A 13326-nucleotide genomic window follows, 5' to 3' on the forward strand; every position below is an offset into this window, starting at 1 on the left:
AACTTTGCTAAAGTTGTTTATTATTTCAAGTAGTTTTTTACTTGATTCTCTAGGATTCTCTAGATAAATCATCATATCATCTGCAAAAAGTGATAATTTAGTTTCTTCTTTTCCTATTCTAATTCCTTCAATTTCTTTTTCTTCTCTTATTGCTACAGATAATGTTTCTAGTACCAAATTGAATAATAGGGGTGATAATGGACATCCTTGTTTCACCCCTGATCTTATTGGGAATGCATCTAATTTATCCCCATTACAAATAATGCTTGTCGATGGTTTTAGGTAGATGCTATTTATAATTTTGAGGAAGGTTCCACTTATTCCTATGCTTTCTAGTGTTTTTAATAGGAATGGGTGTTGTACTTTGTCAAAGGCTTTTTCTGCGTCTATTGAGATGATCATATGGTTTCCACTTGCTTTTCTAAGGAAAGCCTTCAAATTATCCTTTTGGCCATGACCTCTATGAGTTTTCTGGTTTTTCTTATATTAAGTAGGTCAATATGGCTAGTGTTTATTTCCTCCAGCAATATATCGATTTATTAGTTGCTGGAAAAAAAGATGTTAGTACATTGATAGTACTGAGAGTTAAATTGAAATGATAGTGTAAAAATTATGTTGATGCTTTGTCCCCTGTGGCTCCCTTTTCTGATGCTCCACCACCATTACTGTAGAAATAGAACTTGGCCATTCAGAACTGGAGAATATAAAGTAAGCCATCTTTACGGTGAAAATGTGGGTCAATGGATGGACAACCGAATTGTACTTTGGTGTCTTAAAGTAAAAAAATGAAAATCTACAGCAGACTGGATAAATCTGTGGAGCAAAGCTTGTATGACAGTTACATGGAACATGGCAGTACAAAATGGTGCATATATGTCATTATCTGCATAGATGGAAGGAATACCCACATTGAAGAAATCATAGATAATTCTAAATATTCTACTCATTTTTATGATTTGTTGGATCCCTATATTCTATATTTCTCACTGATTTGTAATCTTGAAGGAGGAGTTTCCATTTCTTTCATATTTCTTTATCTACATGGGTATGGATTTACCTGTATGTGTAGAGATGCTATTGAATAGCCACCACAGTAGTTTGATAGAAGAATGAACTAAAGAAATTTCAAATGAAGTAACACATTTTTAAAGTGATTTGCAAACAAAGTGTCACTATATAAATGGGTGCTATTATTATGCTTTTACTATTAGAAGGCTCCAAGGATGAGTGCAAATTCTAAGACAGAAATAGATTGTTTCAAAAAATGTTTTTGAACATCTGACATAACATACACTCCTTAAGAGTAGGGACCATTTTGACTTCATCTTTTTATCTCCAGTGCCTAGCACTGAGTCTTGCCCAGAGTAGAAAATAAGTGTTTAGTGAAATGAAATGAATATCCAGTATTACAGTGAGTAATTCTGTGAGTTCAGGAACAAGCAAATAGTAAACTCCTTAAGGCATTATATAAAAGTGACTATTCTGTAGTATCCTAGCTGCCTTCATCATCAAACATTTATGGAACATCCATCTATGTGACATGGAAAGATGCATAATTTTAATGGCTTTTAACAAATATGTACCAGTTATGGGAAAATATATTTTGAAAAGAAAAGGAAACACTATGAGATTAAATAATTTATTACCATTGCTAAAATGAACACATGTACTTGATACTCAATTTTATGCAGAACTTTAAAAAAATAGTTTTAATACAGTATAAAATTTACACAAGTGTTTTGTCAAAAGACTAGTGTCCCTTGAATAGCTACTGCAGGGTCTACTGCAGGCACAAAAACTTGTTTTAAATGTTTTCTATTGTATAGGAATACAACAATTTAATTTTATAGATGAAAACTTTGTGAAAATGTAAATATAGCAAGCAGGTTTTTTTTAATAGAGAATAACAATTTTAAAATATAACATCTCAAAAGGAAACATTTGTTTAAAATCTAACTAAAGATAATTAGAGAGAAAAGTCTGTGACAAATTAATTCACAAAGATTTTCAGACAACAATAAGCTGGTTCTACATCACAGTACCATAATTTTTTTAAGTGTACAGCAATTTCTTACATTCTACTACCAAATGGTCAATTACTACAACATGTAAGAAACCCACAAAAAAAGAGAAAATATTTGCTGTGAAGCAAAGCCTTAGTGATTGAGAACAAACCTGAAAAGTGGCAATTGTTGCATTCCTATCTCTTTTATCCTAAGCTATAGTAAAAACTTAAGCAATAGCATTCTGTTACAGGCCTCTTGCATATTCGTACAAGAAACTCATTGCATTGGATAAACACAAAATACCTATCATAACATTTCCATTACACACAGTCTAATGTTATACATATTTCCCCCCTCCCCCCAAAATAATAAATGAAATAAACTAAGCATAGCTAGCATGTCTCTTGGTCAACCTTCAAGCAATCTGAACAAGAGTTTTAGCTTCAAAATAATCAAAGACATGCGTTGAGTATCATCAAACAATTCTTTTAAAGAAAGCTGCAGTAGGCAAGGAAAGCTTTTTTTCAAAAATGCAGTGCAATCTTTTAAAATCTACTTAGAGCTTGTTAAATATAATTGCTTGTCTAGAAACAAAATTGTCAAAATTAACATTTTTCTCACAGCTGGAAACCCTCATGATTGTTGAAGTTGCAAATTGTCAATATTAATGTGGATGGGGGGGTGGGCCAGGAGAATGGTCATCTCCAAGTTGTGTCATCAAAATGGAGACCAATTGGCCAGAAACTGTCTTTTCAGACAAGTTCTGTCAGGGATTTTGCTACACAACTAGCTGGAAAAGCAAATTCATGAGATAAATTTAGCACCTCAATACAAATATTGAATGTTTCAGGGGGAAAAACTCCAGCCATTTCTTTCAAACTGAGCACCAGCAACTAACATTTTACACATTCAAATACAAGTGACATGGGGCCTAGTTCCCAAACTTTGGAAGCTGGAAGGCACCATTTCTTAGCTTCTACATAACATGGTAGGAAGTGACTACTATGTCACATCAGTCAAAATCACTAGAACTCTACCAGAACATCTTCAATTCATGAAAAACTCCAATTGTCCTACGATCTTGAAGAATGTGTAGGGTGACAAATTAGTGATGTCATAATTCAGAGACTGCACTCTAATATAGTGAAGCAAGAAACACAAAATAGCCAGTAGCATGGGAAACCTGTACTGAAGTTTTCAAAGAAGACATAGATGTGGTACACAACCACCCAATCATTAATCCCCATGAGTCCAGGTGTGTGGAAATCATGCCTTCTTTTCCTTCCCAACACCAGTGCTAATCTTGTATTCAGGAGTGATTCTCACATTGGTCCTTTATACTGGTTACCGGACAGATGTTGCCTAATTCCAGGACAAGAACCTGCAGCATCTCCAAGTTTCCGCCACACAACCTAGAAGAAGTAAAAGAATAAAGATGTCAGGGGTAAATCGTTCACCAGAGTCCAGTATCCTGTTATAATGATTCAAGGTAAATGCTAGACATTCATGTTGAAGGATTGAGAATAAAATGTGCTTTTAAAAAAAATAATGATTTTGAGTGGATACAAAGTGAAATGTTCTGAGAAGCATTTAAATAACCGAACCAAGATTCTTTTGCAGATGAGACCATATGCTTTGCTAACAAATGAGTCAAAAATTAAAGGCTTATGTGACAACTTCTTTCAAATCTATCATAATATTATTGTATCAATGAAATGTTATCGTTAATAAAGGAAATCAAAGCAGTCAATTTGTAAAAAAAAAAAAAAAGAATGGATGTTTTGGTTCAAGACTCAGCTAAATCATCACTTCAAAACATTAGTTAGCTTGAATAGTTTGTTAATAAAGTTGGCTTCATGCTGTCCTTCCTTTACTCTGCCTCTCCCCCACTCCAACCCAGAGTTAATGTCTCCTGTTTTTGTAAATCTTAGTAGTTAAACACAAAGATCACTCAGATCGCCAAAATCAAAAGAACCCAAAAGGCAAAGGTAAGAGTAAACTCATGATAGCCTTGAAAAAAAAATACAATGGGTGAGAGAGAGAGAGAGAGAGAGAGAGAGAGAGAGAGAGAGAGAGAGATTGAGAGAGAGGGAGAGAGAGAAAGAGAGAGAAGGCTTTTAATGAAACAATGAGACAACTGCAAAAGCTGGGATTTTAAAAAGCAGTAATATAGACCAGTAATACTATGAAATTCAGCCCTCAATACTAATAATTAACCATCACTGAGCACATATGTGTGTATGTATATGTATATATGTATGTATGTATACATGTTTGTATGTATGGTAACATCAAGAACCCTTTTTGTCTCCAAGAGAGTTTCAGTAAGAGGAATAATATTCTAATGGTTTAATTCAACTAAAATTAAAAATTATTCTAGAAAGAAGCAGAAAACAAGTTATAAATTTATTTATTTGCTTTCAGATAGGCCTAAGTAATTCAATAATACTGACAAAACCAAGGCAAATACTAACTTCTACTTTTCAGCGGACATGATAGTTCTTTAGACATACTAAAGCATTTGGCAGAAGAGTACTATAATTTTGTTTTCAAATATTTAAAGAGAAATTTTACAGAGGAATGATCAATTCAATCTGCTACCTCAGTGGGTTAGGTATTCCTCCTGATACCTAATTTGCAAACAAAGATAGAGAGTCACCATAACAAATGACTCCAAAAGGGCACAGTCTCTTCCTCTAGATTTTTAATCAAAGGAAATATTCTCATCTTTTAAGATAGATCCCATGTGATCCTGCTGAAAGTCATGAGGGTAGTTATATGAGGCCTTACAACCTAAAGTGCAATCACCATCCCTAAGGTCTCCCCTACATTTGCTGGGGATATCACCTTTTCTAAAGTTACAAACTGATAACCCTAATTTGGACAGCACTAAGTGGTTTAAGGAGACTCCCAAATGCTAGGATTGATCAGAATATGTCTTTTATATTAGAACCAAGAGCCCAAAATTAATAAGGTAAGATGATAAAAAGGAGGAATTCCAAAATGAGCAGAGGCAACAGTCTATGGGTTTGGAGTTCACTGAACAATGTAATTGTCAATATTCAGTTCTTTGAGATTGTCACTGAGGTTATGCACTAGACATATCCTGTTGACATGGAGCTAGCGGCCTGATAAGGCCTACCTGACATTTCTGAAGCTTTACGGTTATCACTAAAAGTTGGCTTTCTATTTCTTAAATAGCAATACCTTTATTTATGTAGTGTTCTTCAGGAAAGATTTAATACCATAATATAGTGACTAGTCAAGGAGCAAAGATTCGGAATATTATTTTTGCCATTTACAGACAGGAAGATGGGTGTACAAAAACTGTGTGATTTTCTCCCAGAAGGACCACTAAAACTGATGCTATCACCTAGACCAGGGGTGGAAAACTGCCCTCTAGGTCCTCAAGTGCAGCCCTTTGACTGAATCCAAACTTCACAGAACAAATCCCTTTAATAAAAAGATTTGTTCTGTAAAACTTAGACTCAGTCAAAAGGCTGCACCTGAGGACCTAGAAGGCCACATGTGGCCTCAAGGCACAGGTTCCCCACCCCTGACATAGACCAAATAAAATATAAATGCGAACATCATCTGAACATCATTATGAAATCAGAGAATAATGTCACTGTATTGTGCGTCAAGTCTTCACTCTATTCCCTGGGCTTTATTAAGTTTGCTAAGCATTCATACAGTTAAATCCAATGATGCCTATTTTACTTTGATTTTAATCAATTCTTCTTTGTCAATCTGACCTATATATAAATGTGATCCAGTTTCAAAAGCAGTCAGGGTGAATTCTGGGCCTCCATCATCAAAATAAGGACATAAAAACAAAGAAAAAAGTTGAAAGGAAAAAAGGAGTAAGTGACAAGAGAGGATTAGTGTGGAAAACAGTATGTCATAAATAGAAAGAAGAAACTGTCACTTTGCATGTGTCTTTCATGGTAAGGTGGAAACTAATAAACTGTATTTCAAAACATTTAAAAATTATCACAGAGTAAGGCTACAAACAGCTTGGTTTAACCCAACTCAGAATTCAACTGACTTTATCAGTAAATATGGCAAATATCTCAAACTCTTAAATTTAAGGTAATAAGTTTCTTGTCATGATGCATCTCTGTAGATAGAAATGGTAGCAACAGCTATAGTGGAGAGTTGCCCTCTATGAAAAATACTACTTTGCATTCTCTATGAAGAGAAGCCATAATTCCAAGACTTGTAGCAATGGGATGATGAAAAGAGCATAGTACTAGGAAGGAGACCATGGTCTCAGTCCTGGCTCTGCCACTAGCTTGCATGGGCCTTAGACAAGTCACTATACCTCAGTGGGTGTCAAATTCTTCACTTATTAAATGAGAAAACTAGACTAAATTTCTTAAGCCCCTTTCAGTTTTAATATTCTATTATTATTTTTATTAATTTGTTTACCAAAGTAAAGCATCATCGTTACTAGGTAAGAATCTTGGTTAAATTGAAAAAAAAAAGATTTGATGAAAGATTTAGAAAAGGCAACAGTGGAATGTCTAGGAAAACATATAAAATGTATAGCTAAGATTTGGTGGTACATGTCTGTAATGCCTGCTATCAAGAGGTTGAAGCTAGTGGATTGCTTGAGGTCAAGAGTTCTAAGCTACAGTTGCACTAAAGCTGACCAGGTATGCATTCTAAGTCTGGCACCAAGATGGCCCCCAAGTGAAAAGTCATCAGGATACGTAAGGAAAGGTAAGCCTGCTCAGGTCAGAAATGGAACAAGTCAAAGTTTCTGTGCTTCCCAGTAGTGGAATTGGGGGCCAGTGAGTAGCTGCTGTACTTCCAGCCTGGGAGAGATAGGGAGATCAGGTCTTGGGGAAAGGGAGGGAAGGGGAGGGGAGGGGAGGGGAGGGGAGGGAAGGAAAGGGGAGGGGAGGGAAGGAAAGGGGTGACTATATTTCTTTAACATAACAACAAAACAAAGATAGGAAATGCAAGCAAATGACTTGAAAAGCATCTGAAAGGAAAAAGCAAATACAATAGCCAACCAAAGATCACAGATCACAGGAGAATTAGATAGTAATTTCCTATTCTCTCCCCCAGAAAATAAAAAACTCCCATTAAATTCAGGGAAATTGCCACACATTGTTTTTATTTACCATACACCTTGGACCAAAGACACTTGGATTACAGGTGGGCTGGCAAAATCTGACCACAACACATTTAGTGTTTACATTGTATTTCTAAGCAGTTTTGAAGTAAAGGGGAATGAAAAGATATGAAGGGAAAAACAGTCTCCAGAAAGTTTAAAACAATGCTTCATTAAAAAAAATACACTTTTCTCTCTCTAACACAAATTATCTTCTACCAAATTCCCTGTACCACTTTCAAAAATTCCCTTATCCCCTTATTCCTGCTTAGAATTATGATGTGTTTCTCACCTAAAATGACTGAGCATTAAGCTGTTGCTTGAGATTAAAAAAAAATCCCTACCACATCAATGACTATACAGAAAATGCACCTTGCAAATAAAGCACAGATCCTTACTGTGTTTTCCTTTTTTGTTTAACTTACATAATTACTTACATATATTTAATTACCTTTACATCTACATATAGATTCATAGTAGTGTTGAGTTAGTGTGTCAACTCCTGTAGAGTAAATACAAAGACTTTGAATAGAAGCACAGTATCTTTTATATGAGGAACTTAGAAAGTAATATTTATAAAGATAATGATAACAGGAGTGCATCAGAAAAATACAAGCTTGAAAAAAATCATGTTCATCACTAAACAAGGAACCGCCCAAAATTACAAAACAGAAATACTAGTAAAATTTTGCTCAAGAGAAATAAAATGATTATTACCCCATGGCATCTTACCGTTTTGGATAATCATTTGAAGAGATACTGAAAAAGTTTCATAGACGGCTATAGCATACACACCTTGCAAATCATTTCTGACCTAAATGTTTTATGATAGGATTAATATTTTCATAAATGCTCCAGAACCAAATGGCAGATGAAACAGAGGGTAACTGGTTTTATTTTCGTATAAAATTTTAAAAGGCATTCTGTCAGCATTTTTAAAAAAATAAGTATTCGTGGAGCAATAACTTAGTTATGATGAGGCTTCAATACAGAATACAGAATTAAGCACATCAAACTTACATTGCACATTTCTCTGACTATAGCTTTTTCTGTCTCACTAAGGTCATGGTCATACTCTTTACCCTGTTGACGATCTATATTTTCCTGAACATCCAAGACCTGGATTTGTTGAGAAAGAAAAATAAATCTCATCTGAAAAAAGAATTAGTTTGTTAGGTATAAGTAAAAACATTAAGGAAACCCAACTTGTAAAATTTCTGGTCCTCTATATGTAAGTCATGTTTGTAGTACAGTAGCTTAAATCAAATGCTCTGAATTCCATATGGTCTGAGTATATATCTGTACAATTTTCTAAATCAATTATTCATAAGTTGATCTCCATAATTTTTGAATGACACATACAGACTCTATTCCATTAATGTTCAAAATAACTAAACTAGATCATTACCCTGATGAAAAAGACAACCTGATGATATTAACCATTTGCAAGTATCTACTATTGTATGTCTCATTGTCATAATGGTCAACACAACTAATCTTACCTCAAGACTGTTTCATTTGTATGTTACATAGACATAGGCAATGTAAGGATTGGCTAGGGTAGAAGGGAGTCTACTCCCCCTAGGGACCGAGGCATTGTCACAACCCAAGAAGGTATACTTATAAACTCTAGTGAGATACATGTTAGTTTCCTCCACTAATGTGTGAGTGTGTGAGTGTGCGTGTGCGTGTGTGTGTGAGTGTGTATGTGTATGGTTTTTCTTCTAGAACATCAGCTCATGCCTTATGGAATTTATAAAATATAGGGAAAATATTTTCCTAAAATCCAATATGATTCCAAAGCTGGACAATATTATTTCCAATGCATTCAGGTAGGCTGTCTCCAAAATTGATACTAATTCCCACAACCAAATCTACACGGACTAATAGAAGAGCTGAAATAAATGAACCAGGCATGAAGTAGTCCATTTGTGCAAAGTCTGACATTGCACTGATAATTACATAACTTTCGCCCCATAATGAGCAATCCAATTATAACATTATATCATGGGAATTCAGAAATCTTTCTCTATATGTATCTGATTCTTTAGTGCAGAAAAAAAATCGAAAAAAGTAAATGAAAATCTGACACTTGTATTTATATCAGATAAGAGTTGTTTCTATTCTCTTCACCTTTGTAGAAAATGATTGTCTTTGTTCAGTGAATATTCATAGAAAGCTTGAAGGGCACAGTGAGTGCATGAGACTCTTCTCCTACCTATTTGATTTGTAATACACCCTCGAGAAGTGTACTTCAAATCAGTTAATTTCTATGAAATGAATTGAAGCTCTGATTAATAGCTATCATGCATTTAATAAGCAAGAAGTGACTGAGGGGGCTAATTTCTCCTTCAGCTCCACACCCCCACCATCTTGCTCATTCAAGCACAGAGATCCCTTTGAGGTCAATCAGAAAAAAAAACTCCTTAGGGATATGGAGGAAGATGAGGAACTAGGCCCCAATTCTAATTACTGTTGTTGAGAAGGAAAAAGGAAAACTCTTGACAGATCAGCTTTAGTGCAATGACTTCTGAAAGCAAAAATTGCCAAATGACAACATTTTTCATATTTATGTATCTATATGTAGGTATATTCCCAATTATTGAGATACTTAATCAAAAACATTTTCTTTGGAATATGCTGACACATGTTTCAGTTTCCCAACACACTTCTTGCAAAAGAAGAAAATAAACTCCATATTTAAGAGCCTTCAGTTATTCAATAAAAACAATTCATCGTTCAGTATAGATATCAACCAATAACTTAGACACAAGTATTCTAGCTAATTATAACATATAATTATATAACATACTCAAATGTTTCCCTAAATTACTCCCCCTTGAGGTAAAATTTTATGTGATAATTAGTGGACTAATTATAGGGAAAATTAAAGAGACCCTTTTTTTCTTTCCTTACCCCCAAATTAGTACACACTAAAAGTTTCCAATCAAGAAGAATTAGGAAACTTGTAAAAAAATTGCAATACCAAAAATGCTGCCCTTTAAAACATCGTGATCTTGGACATTTGAAAATAAAACAGATTCAAATAACTCTCAAATACCTTGAAAGGAAGAAGGAAAAACCCATTGTTCTTTTAAGGGTATATGAACACCCTTCGAAGTTTAAATTTTATGGTATATTTTCTATTCCCAAAATGTATTTCAGATAGCTTTTATTTTATTTATTGAACTATTACCAAAATTTACCACATTTGCATCCCAATGGTAATGCACTTAGCATGATGTCTGTCAGGCAACCAGTGAACAAATATACACCAAGCATATAGATAGGTGGGTTTTTGCTGGGGCTTCGGGGCTGGGGGAGGAATGATTCTGGATCCATGATTTCATTAACATCAGGGAGAAGTCATGTTGTAGAAATTCCCTCCAATAAGGTTGATCAGCAACCTTCTCTATAACCTAGAATCTTACTACATAGGACAGTGTCCTTGATGCCAAGGCTCTACTTCCCCACAGCATATTATAATTCCATCTCTATCTTCAGAAAGATCTCTTGAGCCATCTCAAAGAAAATCAGAATCCTCTTAATTAACCATATGTAGTTATATGGTTATTTTGGGAATTATGTGTGATATAAAGAACAAACCCTGAATATAAGCCAGTGTAATTCTGGTATTAGCAGGTATGCACTTTAGGAATTTAGCATTATTTCAAGGAAAACTTAATTAGGAAGGCAAATCTTTGCCAAATATAAATTATATAATGTAGTCCAAAACCAAATATAAATTCTGGGAGAATTATTCACTGCTCTGCAGTATCCATGCCATGGGTGTTGCTTCTGTGTTCCATTATGATAAACTCTAATTCTGATGAGAACAACTATAATGATGTGGAAGATTTCAGGAAAATCTTCATCTGTTCAAAAAATAATAAATCTGTTACCCTTTGCAAAATCCTTAAAGCAAATGAAAGGCTGATTCTTCCTTTTCCATGTCTCATAAAAGTAAAACAGAGTAGAAAAGTCAGAATAAGAAACCATAAAGTAGTTCAAGGATAGAATTTAATCCTATTCAATTGGTTCCTGTTAAGGTTGCTAACACTCCAAGCAAAGTACAAGAAATCTTAAGGAATTCTGTATAATACCTGTCATTAGAAAATAAATTCACTAATTCTGACTAATTATATAAGAATTATATAATTGTGGTGATGTTTTATTATTTTCAAGTGCATACCACAAATGAGCCCCCAATAAAATTCTGCCCTGGTGCCTCATCTGAGCATGAAAGTAATTCTAGCCTCTTAAGAGTTATGCCAGCAAAAGTAAGGTCTAAAAAGCCTTATCAATTTCGAAAGTCTTCAAGTATGGGTCCAGAGAAGAAGTGTGTCTGTGAACAATTCACATAGGCGCATCACCACAATGGCTGCCAGCACCTAAATTTTTGAGCCACTGAAGGTCTCTTATAGAAAGCTTCCAATCTTATTCACTGGAGAGAGTATTATACCAAGGGAATCCACCATTCTCGAAATGTTGAGCTGAAAGTGTTGCCTAGCACACATTACCGAATTAACAGATAAGAATGATTCTGTAATTGTTGTATCAGAACATCAGCCATCAACTACCGGCCTTTTCTAAGCCTACAGTTTCATGGACTATGCCATAAACAGATGCTATTCTATGGTGCAGGATCCATTTTCAAGGGATTTTTGATCTCTGTATCCCTAGCACCTGGAATAGAGCCTTGCACAAAGCAAGTATTTAATAAATATTTGTTAAATTGAATTCTATCAGTCTCTTAAAACAATTTATTTGTATAAACATTATATCAAAAATGATAGTTACACTATTAATTTGCTTAGTAGAGGTAACATTCCCCTTCCTACCCCAGACATCCAAATTTTCATTAACTACAAATTCATGAAATTTGATTGCATATTGTTTTATGCAATTTATTGTTTTAAGGATTTCCAGATAAATGGCATTTCAACTAGCATTTACAGATTTGGTAGCCCCTCTGGAGAGGACTTTTGTTTGGTTATGATTTTTAAAAAATTGTTCATCATATGGGGTAGAATTAGGGAATAAGTGATTAAAGAGCATGAGGGAAGAAAAATATATCTTGTCACATTTTGATAAACTTTAAACCTTGATATCTGAAGACATCCATGCTACATACATTGCACATATAAATAACAATATTTTACACATACGTACGTATATGCACATCAGACTGACTTTGATGCATGTAGATATGGATAGCATTACTTGTAACAGAGATATAATAATGGAGATTACACATTAACTCTCCAAAGCCAAAATTTCTCATTCAGAAAAACACTCATCTTTGAAAAAATAATTTCAAAAATTAAAATGTTTAAACAGAAAGAAATAAAAAAATCAGGGAAAAACATCTATGGATACAGCAAGACTGGAAGAGGAAATCACACTGTGGGGAAGAAGTCAAACACAACTGAAATTCTAGATGCATGGTTGTGTGCTGTTGTTTACCTTAAGAGTATGTACCACTGGTTCAGGTTGCTGAGAAGGTGTGGTATGTCCGCTGAAGCTAGCTGGAGAGGTGGGTGAACTGTTATTCCCATCAGCCCCTGATGGCAACCTGAAAGGACCCTTGGTAAAAAATCAACAACTTTGTTATTAAACAAAAGTCGTTTATACTAATTAAGCAGATGTCATTGTCATATTCAGTTTTGCTGGCAAACAAGGACGAGTTTTTTTTATTTGAGAAAAGTTAAAAACCCACAGCTCTAGCTTATTTCTAAGTTATATCAATTCTTCTCATTAAAATATACTTGTTCCTTGCATGGCCAATGAGAATACTAAGCCAACAATTCATCTTTGTACACTTCTGAATGCCATCTCTGATTTACCAAAGAGTGTAGTTGCCCCCCCAAGGAATGACCATTAAGAACATTTCAAGAATTTTTTTAAACCGAAGTGACTCTAAAACAGGGAATTCATAAGTTGCTCCACAGCTCAGCTAAAACTGCTAAGTCAGCAAGTCAAATGCCATATTATACACATTTCAGAAAAATGCATACACACCATGTTTTTGTATTGAGGGAACTGGGTCAGTTACAAAGGATTACTTACAGGGAAAAAAAAAACTTTAATGGTACATTTTTCCCCCTCTCTGATTTTACTAAGCATCACGCTATTTTATTTGAGAAAAACCCTCCTGTCTCCTCTTCTTGCCATAGAAAAGAAACAAAGACAAAGGAG

At 34.6% G+C, this 13326-nt stretch overlaps 1 protein-coding gene across 1 annotated transcript in view; it reads right to left on the reverse strand.

Moving 5' to 3' along the window:
- Positions 1-1625: 1625 nt before the first annotated feature.
- Positions 1626-13326, reverse strand: part of CCDC85A (coiled-coil domain containing 85A) — a 245853-nt gene continuing 234152 nt past the window's right edge. The window contains exon 3 of the mRNA XM_036752727.1: positions 1626-3418. Coding sequence (XP_036608622.1) covers positions 3369-3418 — 50 coding nt within the window. The 3' untranslated portion in view covers positions 1626-3368. The remainder of the gene's footprint in view (positions 3419-13326) is intronic.

The sequence above is a fragment of the Trichosurus vulpecula genome, chromosome 3, assembly GCF_011100635.1.
Source record: "Trichosurus vulpecula isolate mTriVul1 chromosome 3, mTriVul1.pri, whole genome shotgun sequence".
Classification (NCBI taxonomy): domain Eukaryota; kingdom Metazoa; phylum Chordata; class Mammalia; order Diprotodontia; family Phalangeridae; genus Trichosurus; species Trichosurus vulpecula.